General features: G+C 46.5%; 1 protein-coding gene across 2 annotated transcripts in view; it reads left to right on the forward strand.

Moving 5' to 3' along the window:
• Positions 1-14,703, forward strand: part of ATP9B (ATPase phospholipid transporting 9B (putative)) — a gene marked incomplete at its 5' end in the record, with an annotated part of 207,075 nt that overhangs the window by 148,676 nt on the left and 43,696 nt on the right. For both annotated transcript variants that reach the window (XM_079717497.1, XM_079717496.1), the window contains 2 exons: positions 5,629-5,771; positions 14,458-14,570. In XM_079717497.1, coding sequence (XP_079573623.1) covers positions 5,629-5,771; positions 14,458-14,570 — 256 coding nt within the window. The remainder of the gene's footprint in view (positions 1-5,628; positions 5,772-14,457; positions 14,571-14,703) is intronic.

Below are 14,703 nucleotides of genomic sequence, written 5' to 3' on the forward strand. Positions count from 1 at the left end.
AGTCCGCCTGCCGATGCAGGGGACGCGGGTTCGTGCCCCAGTCTGGGAAGATCCCACATGCCGCGGAGCGGCTGGGCCCGTGAGCCATGGCCGCTGAGCCTGCGCATCCAGAGCCTGTGCTCCGCAACGGGAGAGGCCACAGCAGTGAGAAGCCCACGTACCGCAAAAAAAAAAAAAAAAAAAAAAAAAGTACTAGTTGAATAGAGGTCTGGGTTTTAAAATTCCATAAAATTAGAACATTACTAAAAAGTAAGTTAAATATGGTGATGATAATTGTCATCTTGGTGTTTGAAGTTTGAGCTTCTAGAAATTTTTACCATTAAAAAGCAAATTATTGTAAGTTAAATATGGTTATAATTACTCTGTCAACTTGGTGTTTGAAGTTTGAGCTAGAAATTTTTTGCATTAAAAAGCAAATTATTGTACTAACATTTGATCAAGATGTACAGTGTGAATCAGAGTAAACTTAAGCTCTACTTCCTACCTATATGGTATTATTGTCCTAGTTGAAGGTATTTTTCCTTAATAGTTTTTCACTTGTAAACCATGAACTTGCGTTCTGCAGTAGTTCTGCTTTATTTTTCTGAACGTGAAGGTTATCTCCATTCCCTTTTTCACTAGTAACTACTGCTTTGTACATTCTTTGAGGGGATTTAGGTTTGTAGTCAACCTAAACTATTGCAGTGGTATTGATTTGTGATGTAGTATTTCATGAAGTATTATATTCTTACAATTCTGTACGACAGTGGTTGTGTTAGTGAACCCTCTCTGGCCGAGGAGCTCAGGAGCACGACCTGGAGGAACCTGAGAGATGCTCCTTTGGTTTCCGCTCAGCCCCATGCCCAGTGCAGACTGCAGGCTCTTGAGAAAGGCCCGTCCGGCTGCAGATAGGAACCCACTTGCCTTGAGATCCCTGAGGCAGGCTGATGTCTTCAAAAGTAATTCAACCAAAAGCTGCAAGGAGACCACAGCACACAGAGAAGAGCCCTGTCTTCCCGATTCCAAGGAGCCAGCTGGGCCGTCTTCACAGGGGCCACATGCCCCACCCAGGCCCTGCCCCTGCTCTGTGCCCACCAGGCTCCTGCTCGTTCGTTGGCCATCTGGCCTCGTGTTACCAAGTGACTCTGACTTTCACTTTATTTCCTGACTCCTAGAGACTCTGTCTTATGACCACACCCAAATCACAGATAAGTCCCTGTAAAATCCTTCTTTTTTAAAAAAATTTATTTATTTTATTTTTAATTTATTTTTTAAATTTTTGGCTGCGTTGGGTCTTCGTTGCTGCACACGGGCTTTCTCTAGTTGCGGCGAGCGGTGGCTTCTCTTGTTGTGGAGCACAGGCTCTAGGCCTGTGGGCTTCAGTAGTTGTGGCTCATGGGCTCAGTAGTTGTGGCTCGCGGGCTCTAGAGCACAGGCTCAGTAGTTGTGGCGCATGGGCTTAGTTGCTCCACGATACGTGGGATCTTCCCAGACCAGGGTTCGAACTCATGTCCCCTGCATTGGCAGGTGGATTCTTAACCACTGCGCCACCAGAGAAGTCCTGTAAAATCCTTCTTTTTCTTCTTCCAACCTTCCTCGCACCCTGAACTCTTCCTGGGCCGCCGCTACTTAGTGCCTGTTATCAGGACACTCCCCAGTACTTTGCCAGCCTTTCCTCCTGTCTGGCCACCCCTCCGGGCGCCTCCCCACAGCTGATGGGAGACCCCTGGGGCTCACACAAGCCAGGTGCTGTGTGCAGGTGATGGCTCCTCCTGGACCAGCGCCCCTGGGGCAGGGGAGGCCCGGGGACTGCGGTGCTCTCCCCGCAGGTCACCTTGCGCAGGCCGTGTCCTCACCCTCCTAGCAGGGTTCGGAAGAGCCGGGAGCTAGCGAGGGGCTGCTTTACAAGGTCTGTGTCGCTGCCAGAGATTTTCTTTCTGACCAGTACAGGTCTTATAATCTGTAAGATGTGAAAGTTATGGACAAATGAATTGTGATTCTTTTACTTGAATTTCTCTGACTCGCCTGCAGGCTTTCTTCGCTGACTGACTCCTGGAGATCGCCTTCCAAGTGTGCGCTTATGAATAGGCAGGTCGCAGGGCTGGACACAAGCAGCTTCAGCACGTGGAGGTGGTCCATCCTGTCTGCTGCTCTCCTGGTAGAATTAGGTGAGGCGCAGACTTCCCGGTAGAACTTGGAGCCTGTCTGAGTGGTCTTAGGTCTGATTGTTAACGAGGACGAACGAGGGCCGGCTGCTTATGCCCGAAGGTATAATTCCTCTGTCCGTGGTCCACCTGGTGACGGTCTGGGGCTGAGGGGCTCCTTGCTGACTAAAGGGCTTCACCAGCCTGCCTCGGAGGCGTGCAGAAGGGCTGCCGCTCACCCACCCACGTTTTCGTGTCCTACCTGCCGTGAAAGTGGCCGCCACCCACGATCCGCGTCCCGCCTTGAGGGACAGTGACGCCCACACCCCTGTGCCAGATGTTTGGTTCCTTACTGTGATTTGATATTTTCTTTACTGGCTCTCCAAATTCTAGCCTCTTGAACAAATGAAATTTTCTTACCTCTAAATCTAGGCCCTGTTTTCACCGTTGCTAAGGGGCCTCTCATTTGTTGGTGGTTCTTTCTTTTCACTGAAACCCTGGGAGCCCTTCCTGGTTCATGGGCTGCTTCTGTGCTGGCTTCTTCCTGGAGGTGTCTCAGCGTTAGCTTGAGCCGTGGCACATTTTTCCGTGCCAGCCCCTGTCATTTCAGTGCAATATTGTTCCACGTCCCTGGGTGTCTGCCTGCCTACCTGCACACCCCTGGATATCTTTGATTTTCTGGTTTTCGTTAGCCAAATTTCACTCTCTTTGCCACACTTACATTTTGCATTTCTTGCTTGTACATTCTTTTAATCAAATGAAATAAAAATCTTGTGAATAAAAATATTCTATGTAAAAAAACTTAGACACAGCTGAACATTTTTGACACACCTGGAATATAGAGAGAGCTGCTCTGGGAACAGCTAGCAAGCAGCCCTCCCCGCAGTGGTACGTTCTAAGTGCGTGTCCTTAAGGGGGCTCTTTAGAATTCCAGGCTTGGAAGGACTCTATTCCAGTCCTGTGCTTTCAGGTAGGATTGCAACAAAACTGTCCAAGGTAGGATGGACCACCATTTGTTTTAAGTTGCAATCTTACTATACAATTGTAAATTATGAAATTTCTAAGGTAAGTAAAAGGTCCAGAGTCTAGTGACAAATGCCCTTGTGTTTGCCATAGATTTAACATGTTCAGTCTTTGTTCAGATCCTTTTTCTTTTTAAGAAGGTAGATGTCATAAAGTCATGGACCTTCCCTCCCTCTGCTCCTGCCTTCCCCAGAGGTGATTTTTCTCCTGAAATTGGGGTGGGTCCTTTCTGTTCATGTTTTTATGGCCTTGGTGCATATGGTGGAACCCGTGAACATTATAAAGTTTTGTGTATTTTTTAAAAATTCATAAATATGATTGTATTAAGTGCCTTTGTACCTTGGTTTGCTATTGCCCCAATTTTAACTATACTGTTGCTGGGCGGCTTGGATGCTTTCATGATCATTACCGCATGGACGGCATCCTAGTACGGCATCCTAGTACGTGCTGCTGGGCGCACATCGGGGCTTCTCCTGGTGGGCCGATGGCTGGAAGAGGCGTGGCCGGGAACACTCTGGCCAGTCTTCATTTCACTGCGTGCTGCCAGGTCCTCTCTAAGTGGCTCCACTGTTACGCTTCTACTTGCAGTTCATCAAAATACTTGTTTCCCCACATGCTCACTAATGTTTGCTGTTCTCAAGCTCTTTTGTTTTGTTTCACGGTTCTCTAATATCCTAAATATTCTGAACTCGTATTTAGAATAACTCTGTGGTTATCCACAGAGATGATGGTGTGTGGTAGAGGCATCAAAGGAAAGAGGGCTTTTATTCAGGCCCTTGCTGGTTGGAAGCAGAATAGGGGTGAGCAGTCTGGAGCCCCACACGGGACCCCAATGGACTGTCCACAGAACAACGTCCGCCCCTCCGTGGGAGATGGTGGTATCGCGAGGGTGTCCAGGGAACACGTTTCAGATGTGGGGAGTTTGTGTATGTGGAATTTGGGTTTTGGAGAAAGAATCACGGGGAAAAGTTGGGTCGAATAGTAACACGTAGACGTCTAAGGTGTTGGGAATGTGTGGGGCGACGCGAGGGGGACAGGCGTGTGCAGCACGACTCTGGATGCAGGCTGGCAGGGAACGCCGGTCGTGGTCTGGATGGCTCCATGGGCTCCACAGAAGGCTTGTCCTGGGGGTGCTGAGGCCACAGGGCAGTGGACCCTGCACAGGGCAGAGCACAGTCCCCGGGTGGAGCGCCTCAGCCGGTGTCCTGCAGGCCCTCCTCCTGGACCACCTGCCCGCGTCGTGCACAACGGGGCTGCTTAAAAATGGGTCAGCGAGAAAAATGAATTTCTACAAACCATACACATATGTGTTTACATTACATTTTACATTAATTCATAGAAATGTATGTTCATTCACTAGTCTGTTAATGTAGAGCTCTGGCCCTTTTTTTAAGTATGTTTTGAAAATCTACGTTTTCCTCATACAAAGAGGTATTCGTAGTGCATGGTTTATAATTTCCACTTTGGATTTCCTTACGGTGGAGGGAAAATGATTTTGCAGATCTGTCTGGTGAGAATCTTCCCGAAGATTTAAGTTCCTTGTTTTTTGTCTCACCCACACCTTATTAAAAATGTTTTTTTAAAACAATTCATCACTATCCAGTCTTTCAAAACCATTCCATTTCACTGAAGTGGAAAAACAGATCTCTTGATTTCGGTTTATAATCCAATTTCATCAAATTACATAACATCAGTGTGTACACCTGTCACGGGTGGGCCACAGCGGCTCTTGGTCGGTGGAAGGATACGGTCAGCGTCGTGTTGGAGGGCAGCTTACAGGTGCTGGTGCCGTGGACATCAGTCACCCCAGCAGAATGGCGCATGCCGGGCCGGTGCGGGACGGTCCACCATAGAGCGTAATTCGGGCCGTGGCTCAGCCTGCTCGGGGGTTGTGGCTCTGACCCTGAAGTCCAGGCTCCGCGAGGCGTGCTGGCCCCGCCCCCCGCTCTCAGCCTTTCTGGTCCTCTGGTCTCAGGGCCCGGCCCAGGGGCTCGCACGCTCAGAGGGCCTTCCGCCCACCCGGTCCTCCCCCCGGAACCTGTTCCCCTCACACAGGGCGCTCATCACACTGGAGATGCTTCTTTATTTTTGTAAAATGACGGGCCAGATATCCAGACCCGTTTCAGATGTTGATTCCCAGGAAGGCCAGCGACTTCCTTCCACGTGGCGCTCTCCCCTTTGAGCCTGCATGGGGAGCTTCGCCACGTCCACCTTTCCCAGGTCCGGCTGCTGTCAAAGACCGGGCTGGAGGGCCGAGTAGGAGCACCTGCTTCACTGGCACCTGCAAACACGCTCTGGGCTGAAAAGACGCCTGTTGACTCAAATGCCAACACGTTCATTTATCTTAAAGTCTAAAATCCAATATGACCTATTTATTCCATACAAATTAAAGACAGTGCATTTAAGTAAATAAATTCATATGGAAAACCTGGACGTGAGGCGTTGGCTCACACTGACGACTGCGATGGGTTTTCTTTGGCAGTTTGCGTGTGAACCTGGACATGAGCAAAGCCGCCTACGGGTGGATGATTATGAAAGATGAGAATATCCCCGGCACAGTGGTCCGGACCAGCACCATCCCGGAGGAGCTGGGGCGCCTGGTGTACCTGCTGACCGACAAGACAGGTACCGCTGTCCGCGCGTTCACCTCTGGAGGCATCTAGTGGCGGGGGGATCCTGGCATGTCTGTGCCCACACACGTTTATGGTGTGTGTGTGTGTGTGTGCGCCTGCACGTGTGTGAGAAACAGAGTATTGAATTCACGGTTAGAATTCCCCAGACTCGAGACTTCTCTGGTGGCAAAGTGGTAGGAATCTGCCTGCCAATGCAGGGGACACGGGTTCGAGCCCTGGTCCTGGAAGATCCCACATGCCACGGAGCAACTAAGCTCATGCGCCACAGTTACTGAGCCTGCACTCTAGAGCCCACATGCCACAACTACTGAAGCCCGTGTGCCTAGAGCCCACGAGCCACAACTACTGAGCCTGCGTGCCACAACTGCTGAATACTGTACGCCTAGAGCCCGTGCTCCGCAATAAGAGAAGCCACCGCAATGAGAAGCCCGCTCACCGCAATGAAGGGTAGCCCCTGCTCGCCGCAACTAGAGAAAGCCTGTGCACAGCAACGAAGACCCAAAAATAAATTAATTAAATTAAATAAAAGAAACTCCCCAGACTCAGCCCTTGAAACTGGCCTCCAGCTAATCTTCATCTTCTAACATAAGAGTATCATCAGAATTAGCAAAATGTGACATTCTTAGAGATTTAAAAGACACATTTCTGTATTTTGAACACTTTCTACAGCCTTACAGTTGTGTTTTTGTTTTATTTAACTACTTGTATTACACCTCTCTATTGGCTTCTTAAGAGCAAAAAGGAGTTGTTTATTATAGAATGATAGTTATGAGCTATTAGAAGAAAATAACAATAAGATATGTGAATTTAGTATTTTAACAGTGACATTCTCCTAAAGAGCTGCACGACAAATGATTTATCCACCCTAAGTTTGCATGCTCCAAATTCTCTTTGTCCTTATTTCATTTTTTTCTTTCTTTCATCAAGAGAATTCTTGTCAATCCATAACATACTAAGTAAAAGACAAATTGAATCCAGAACTATAACAAGAGCAGTATCTAAGGGTTAAAATCCCTTTCTGATTTGTTGATTCGTGGTGTAAATTCCTAGTAATTCTTAGCGAACCAGAAATAAAAGAATATTTATATAAACGGTAAAGAAAATATGTCTCGAATAAAATTAAAAACTTTATTTTTAATAAAATATTAGAAGAGTCCTCACTATAGTCAGGAAGAAGAAAGACTAATCTGTACCATGCTTTGATTTAACATTTATTATTCCAGCCACTGCTGTGAGACAGGAAATAGAAGATCCACAACCAAAAGAAGAAACAGATATTTACAGATATAATGATCAACCAAGGAAATGAACTGCTAAAAATAAATCAGTAAAGTGGCAGCTTACAAATTAAAATAACAATAGCAATAAAAATAGCTCCCTTATGTGTAGAATAGACTGAAGAAGAAAGATCGCATTCACGATAGCTCAAGTACATGTAAAACGTGGGCGTAAACTTGGGGAACATAAGGGCACGTATGAAGAAAGTGACAGACCTGACAGAGAAACGTGAAAGACTGGCATTAGTGGAGAGATGTACTGTGTCCCGAATGTGAAAATTCAGTATTCTATAGCAGCCAGCCTTCATGAGGAATTTGTAAGTTTACTGCAGTTCAGTCAAAATCCAGTTGTTGGATCGTATTTGGTTTTCATTAGGACTTGTCTTGGTGAGACATTGAGGAATTGACCCGTAAGGTAATGCTCCATAAATCAAAATAACTCAGAAATAACAACTTGAGAGCCTCAGGGTCAAGAAGGTAGACAGAGAAAATGCCTTCCCAACTCACTGCACGGATGGGAAAAACTTTAAAGGATAAATCTTTAACAATACTAAAATCAAGCAAAAGTACCATTAGATGATCCAGAAATTGGAATTCGTTTGATGGAAAAGCAGGAACACAGCAAACCCAAACTCAAAATGGCTCGTGAAGAGATCCTACAGAAATGTAAGAAAATGTCTCCAGAACAGAGTTCTGGGGAGAGACTAAATTCATAGCCAACAAGGATCTGCAGTGAGATACAGGGAGTCACCAGGCTGCCCATCATCAAGAGAGGACCGCCCCGAGCCCCTGGCTTACAGCACCAGGCAGCCTGGCCTCTGTGGATACATACAGTCAGAAGCCAGGAGCCACCAAGATGAGATCAAAGTCCAATTCAACCAGGTGAACTGTTCCCAAAGAAAACAAATTCAATGATTTTTTTACATAGAAACCAAAAAGAACCATCAGGAAAATTTCTAGAATTGTAAGAGAGTTCAATTACATATATCAACTCAATATTCAAAATTAAACTGCATTTCTCTATACCAGCAACTATTGGGACACTTAATTCTAGAAATGCCAATTAGAATAGCAACAAAAAAGTATAAAGTAATTAGAAATAAATTTTAACAAGAAATGGGTAAGAACCATGTGGATGTATGTTTTTAAATTTTGAAAGACCTTTTACTGAGACCTAGTTAAATGGGTGGACACCCTGTTTTCGTGAGTAGGACACCTTAATGCAATGAACGTGTCATTCCTCCCGCGTTAAAAATCTGACGTGTCTGCAAGTACAGGACGAATGGGGAAGTCCTACTCACTGTTGGTGGAGCGACACGTGGCACACTGCCTTGTAAAGCGGGTCTTGGGTATTTCGGCCCAGCGTCTGTTCCCTAAAGAAGCATCTGCACCAGGAGATGTACCAGGATATTCACAGCAATGTTCTGGCCACAAGAACAAACGGTCCGGATGTGACACAGAGAAAGTCACCGCCAGGACAGCGGCACACTGTGGCATGTTCTTACAAGAACACACAACAGTGACACGGAGTGCAGGCATTTACCTCCGCATGGACGGGTGCCGCGGGGAAACGCTGAGCAGGGGAAGGGTTGGGAGCAGGGATGCCGGACACAGCTCTGGGCTCATCCTCGGGCCTGGGCCCCACCAGCCGCCTTCCCTACCACCTTCCAGAGGCCTCCTGTGGGTACCTCCTGCACCATTCCTGAGCTTATGGTTGTCCTTATCGGGGGGAAGCAGGTCTGGTCTGGACCGGAAGTCCTCTTGTGGCCATTTTAAATCTGCATATAATGGTCCTAGAATGATATTGACCTATTATTTCATGTTAATTTACAAACAGAAAGCACATGCCTGAGAACACACAGTAAACTCAAGGCTCTGTGTCTCTGGCTGTTTGATATCAGTAAGTAAAGGTTTTGTGACATTATTTGTCCTTAAAAGGCTAACTTTTATTTTGCATTTTAAACAATAATGGGTTTATTGTTCTGTAGCTCCTCCATTTTTCTTTGGTGAATTGGAGTTACATTCAGGGTAAGGATAAGTGGTTTTTGCCCAGAGTCATAAAGACAAAGTCTCATTTTTCCCACAGTTCACTCTGCTACTTTTAAAAGGCAAGAACACCGCTTCTTAAGGTTTTAGCTTAATAAATAATCTTGGTTCCTGAGATTTTTTTAAAAAATCACAGAAAAATTATATAAAATTTATTAGAGAAAATATTTTGCATTTAATTTTCTAAAAGGCCTCTTTATGCTAAAAGTCATCTGTTCCTGATGTTGAAGCTGTGCAGAGGTTTTTTCGAATTTTTTGGTCTAGAATTTTTTTCAGGCCCTTCTCAGTAATCCCAAGATGAACGCCATCTGTGGAGCACCTCCTGTCGGTGTCAGAGGCAGGGGAGGAAGGCAGTTGGCAAACATCTCAGTGGCCCAAGCATCAGCCAAGAAAGTTAGGGATGAGCTGTTGGCAGGAGCCTTGCGTGGCTCCCGAAACTGTGAGGTGGTCCTTCGTGTGGCTGTAAATTGGGTTTGTGCTTCATCGATAAGCTTTCTGACGAGAAGCGTCCATCACGGTGTCTCTTATTTGCCACAGCAGAATAGAAAATGAAGTATCCCAGTAATTGCATTCTAGTTTCCTTCTCGTGGACAAGAAAGCAATGTGCTATAATTAGGTTTGATTGGAGTGCACGTTTCCGGTAAGATCTGAAATTAATGATGTTGCTATAGTGACACATCTGCGGCCACCAGTGCGTGAAACATAAAGTAATTCATTCGACAAGAGTAGACATCTGTTCACTGCCAGGATGCAGAGCATATTGACACTGACCAGAAATACTAGGCGTTATGTGCTCAACGTGCAGACGATGCTGAACCCGGAGGACAGGTCGTTTGCGCTGAACCTGCTGGGAGGACCTCCACCTCCTCTCTGGCTACCCCGACAATGCCATTGTTTGAGAACAACGCTGCCGAGGATTCATAAATTTTAAAACTTGACTCAGGTGCAGCCTATTAAAGCAATACATTAATTCCTTTGTTAGTTTTTATCTTCGTGTAGAACAAAGCCATTCCTGAAACACCCACTGAAACAACAGGTTTTCGGACGCATTTTAATTATAGCATCCGTTACCCAACACGCCACTTTGTTTAGACTCGAATCACGTGTGAGTTTCATAGGACGGCATCCTCGTGGTGGGGAAGCACTGTTTGCATGGTTTCCAAGGGCACCAGAGCACATGTGTGCCAGTCAGTGCGCACACATGCAGCGGAGCATGTACTGGTGTCCTTCGACCGGAGGTACCACTGCAGCCTCTCCTGCCTGGTGGCCATGACTGGGGCCTTAGTTACAACGGGCATGCACGGTCTCACTGATGCAGCTGTTTGCTGACGCAGGTGCCTGGATGTGAGGGAGACTGACGTTTGGGGTGTTGGGCCAGTGGAGGTAGCACACACATACAGAGGCCAGCAGTGCAGGGCTCGTGGTCTTTTGAGAAAGCCTCACATACAGCAAAGAGAATATGTGACTCCGCATCAAAGAATGTCGAATAATTTTTAAACGGATGCGTACTCTGCAGTCTGGTAAGTTAGTCATCACTTTTTAGAACTTTTGTTTCCATTCCTGCGCCATAAGGTCTAAGTAACCGTGTTTCAATACAGCCATTGACCGCGTGTCCTTGTCACTTTGCTTGACCAGAATCTTTGCAGAAAGACCTGCCCGGTGCGGATGGGCCACTGTCCTGCAGCCGCTCCTCTGCGGCCTGCAGAGTATTGGTCTGAGGCCAGATCACAGCCCAGGAAGGTTTGACCAGAAAGCTTTGTGTCTGCTTCTCCAACACCTCCTCTGCGTGGCTATGAATCACATCTGTCGCCACCCGGAGAATGGTGCCCACGGGACTTTTTCTTTGGAAACTAATTTTCTTTTTGCCTGCTTAGCTCATTGTAGTCCAAAAAACTGCTTTGTTAAAGAGCTACAGCTTTCTCTTTTTTTCCCCCAGGAATCACAAACAAACCTTTTGTCACGTTTTCTGTCCACAGAGCTGCCACGATGCTCAGGTCACTGTGAGGCCACTGCCCACCTCTCTGAGTCCCCGCCCTTTTCCACGTTTCAGATTTGGGACATCTTAACTTTTGTTGTATTAAGATGACAAAAATTGTAGAAACTATCAACTGGCTGGAATCATGAAAACATTTAAGATAAGACTTGAAAAATCATTTTGCATTGCTGACCCTTCAGTAACCAGTAGAATCTTATACTTACCTGCTGTCAGGAGGGCACAGAAAGCCCGAGACTAGCACTGACCTTCCCGCTCAGCACTTTACAGAGTCAGCTGCAGAGTACAAACACCACTGAAATTTTAAAAATATTTTGATGATGCATCTTAATATGTTAAGTAATTACATGTGACACATGAAGGACTGTCTGCATAAATATTACAGTTTCTTCAACCCAACAAGATGTGAGTACATTTACTCAGGTGACAAAATAACTAATATTTTATTATTTATTTGATGAGGAGTGCTAGTCATTTGTTCAAATGTATCAGTTCTAAGCCATTGAAAACATGATTTATTAGCAACTTAGAAACTTTGGAAGATGCCACAGTCATCACTGCACAGTGTTGGGTTCAAGTGACAGAGGTCAGGCTGTGTCACCCTTAGCGTTTGGTGTAGCTTTTGTCTTTTTATTCTTCGCCATATCCATGCGGGACCGGTGGTAATTTCTCTAGTTTGCAGACAAGCACTGAGGCTTGAGAGTTTAAAGTATCTCTGTGAGGCGCCACCAAAACCCAGCATGTAGTGATGCCTTATAAGGAGTTTTTTGCCAAACGAATGATTGAATTCCAAGTTCATTAGAGACGTGGGAATGTGAGAGTTGCTGGTGTGTCTGGAGAGTGGTGGCCATGTTCCTAGGCCGGGTGGACTGTGGCCTCTTTATTTAGGGTCTTTCTTTCCTGTACGAGGTGGTTTTAAAAACCTAGAGAATTAATAGTTCATTCTTGGTGGGAGCTGTACAGCCGTTTGTTGTAATATTCTTTAACTTTGCTGTACAGATTAAGTTATTAGTAATAAAAAGTCAGGTTAAAAGAAGTGTCATTAACCACAGTCCTGTTTATAAACTCTTTAGCATGTGTGCCTATTTACCATCCCCACTGTAACTTACTGCCTCATGACATTCAAGGTATATCAGAGAAAAAAAGTCTAAATGAAATTCTTCAGTTACATCAATTAATCTGAGACGTAAAATATTTTTAATTTAAATAACGTATTTGATCATTTCTCAGAGAACTGTCCACTTGGGTGCATGTAATAGAGGTAAACTTCATACTTAATCTAATAGGAATCAATGTAAATTTTCATTATCTTTTGACCATAGGTAAATAATAGAACTGTTGTTTTCATATCAAATCTTTGAAATAAAGCATTTATAGAACTTCCTTATTTCATTTGGAGGCTAAATTGTTGCTAACTACATTATTTAATATACCCTAGTATTTAAGTTAGTTATTCTTTATTTAATGAGGATGGCATGACCAGAAAGACCCCTTTAAACTGCAGTTCTCGGGCTTCCCTGGTGGGGCAGTGGTTGAGAGTCCGCCTGCCGGTGCAGGGGACACTGGTTCGTGCCCCGGTCCGGGAAGATCCCACATGCCGCGGAGCGGCTGGGCCCATGAGCCATGGCCCCTGAGCCTGCGCGTCCGGAGCCTGTGCTCCGCAGCGGGAGAGGCCACAACAGTGAGAGGCCCGCGTACAGAAAAACAAAAACAAAAACAAAACAAAACTGCACTTCTTATGTAATTTTGATTCTATTAATCAAAGAACCGTAGGAGCCATTTATTAAAGGGGCTACCTAGAATTTTGTAAAAGGCAGAATTTATAAAACATCCCTGCCAGTAGCTGCTCTTTGAAATTTATGAAACCCTGGATAATATGTTATATACATTCTTTTGAGAGTGTTTGCCAAAACAATCTCTAAATAGTAATTGTAAATTATAGATTTTCCCTTTATTTTAAAATAACCTCTGGGTGCTGGGGGGAGTCCTGTCAAATGAGCTGTCTTGCTTTGAACAGTAGCCCTAAGTAATGGGCACGGAGTCACAGGTAGATATGAAAACAGTTTGTATTATATTTTCAACATTGTGTGGGCCAAAGAAAACAAAGATTCGTTACTGTGGCGTCTCGTAGACACGTAAAAGGTCCGGCTTCTACTGTGGCCGCGTGGCCGTCTGTTCGTGTTCACACGTTTAACTGCGTCAGTGCCCGTGGGTGACCCTTCTCTGTGCTTTGAAACAAGTGCAGAAATCCCGGGGACAGGGTTGGGGGGCACAGCTCGTAGCCCACGGTGCCGGGCTTCACAGGGGGTTCCCCCTGCAGCACACCGTGTGGCCCTCCTTCCGTAAAACCGGAGCAGCCAAGACTGTGTGCGTTTATGTGCGTGTATGTTTTCATATTAAGTGCTAGATGCACAGTGTTTAGGGTCCCCTGTCAGGGTCACAAGATAAATAACACTGGGAACTTATGTGCCACTTTTTTTTTTTTTTTTTGGCGGTCCGCGGGCCTCTCACTGTCGTGGCCTCTCCCGTTGCAGAGCACAGGCTCCGGACGCGCAGGCCCAGCGGCCATGGCTCACGGGCCCAGCCGCTCCGCGGCATGTGGGATCTTCCCGGACCGGGGCACGAACCCGTGTCCCCTGCACCGGCAGGCGGACTCTCAACCACTGCGCCACCAGGGAAGCCCTTATGTGCCACTCTTAATGGAAGTTCACCAAGTTTTTGAAATACACGGCGTTACCTCTGCTGCCCCTCTGTTCATTGCTGTTACTTCACTGCGTTTGGTTGTGTATCTTCTGATTGGAAGCTGAAGCCTAAAACTGACCTGCCCGGGTTGGTGGGCAGTGCCAGGGCAGATGCAGAGGGCCAGCACCGGGGCTCACAGGCTGGAGAGCAGCTGGAGAGAAAACGCCTCTCCTTCCTCACCTCCTCTCCGTACGACACACGTGGATGCCAAGGCCTAAACGCATTGTTTCTGTGCAATGAAAAATACTTAATTTTTCGAAATAGACTTATTTGAAACGGATCGACGCACTGGTCTCTCAGGCAGCATTCTAGGGTGTAGTTACAAAGAGAGTGACTCAGAACTGGAAGACAGAGTCCAGACCTTCTCCACAGAACCAGAACCCTTGCCGTTACTAAAAGTTACTGGAAGGGGAACCTGACGTTCCAGGAAGAAAGCTCTGGTCCTCACTAGTGAAATGAAAGCATAGTGCAGGTGACGCTGGAGGACGCTCTGTGTGGCCGAGCAGCGTGTTCACAGGTGCAGAGCGTGTCCAGCCCTGGGCGTGGGGCGTGTGGGGTGCGGCCTCGAGCTGCCTGACGGGCCACCCGAGTTGACGGTGTCCTTGCTGCTTCTGTCCTAGGAACCCTCACCCGGAACGAGATGGTATTTAAGCGGCTGCATCTGGGCACCGTGTCTTATGGGACGGACACGATGGATGAGATCCAGAACCAGCTCATGAATGCCTACTCACAGGTGAGCCGGTTCAGTCCTGCAGGGGATTTTCTGGCAAAAGTACCCGGCGCCGCTGAGTGACACGGAGCCTGTTACCTGCTTGACCTGCAACGTGGCACCTTCTCTGATGATGCTAAGGCATTACTTTACTCAT

The sequence above is a fragment of the Hyperoodon ampullatus genome (genome assembly GCF_949752795.1).
Source record: "Hyperoodon ampullatus genome assembly, chromosome: 13".
NCBI classification, from domain to species: Eukaryota; Metazoa; Chordata; class Mammalia; order Artiodactyla; family Ziphiidae; genus Hyperoodon; species Hyperoodon ampullatus.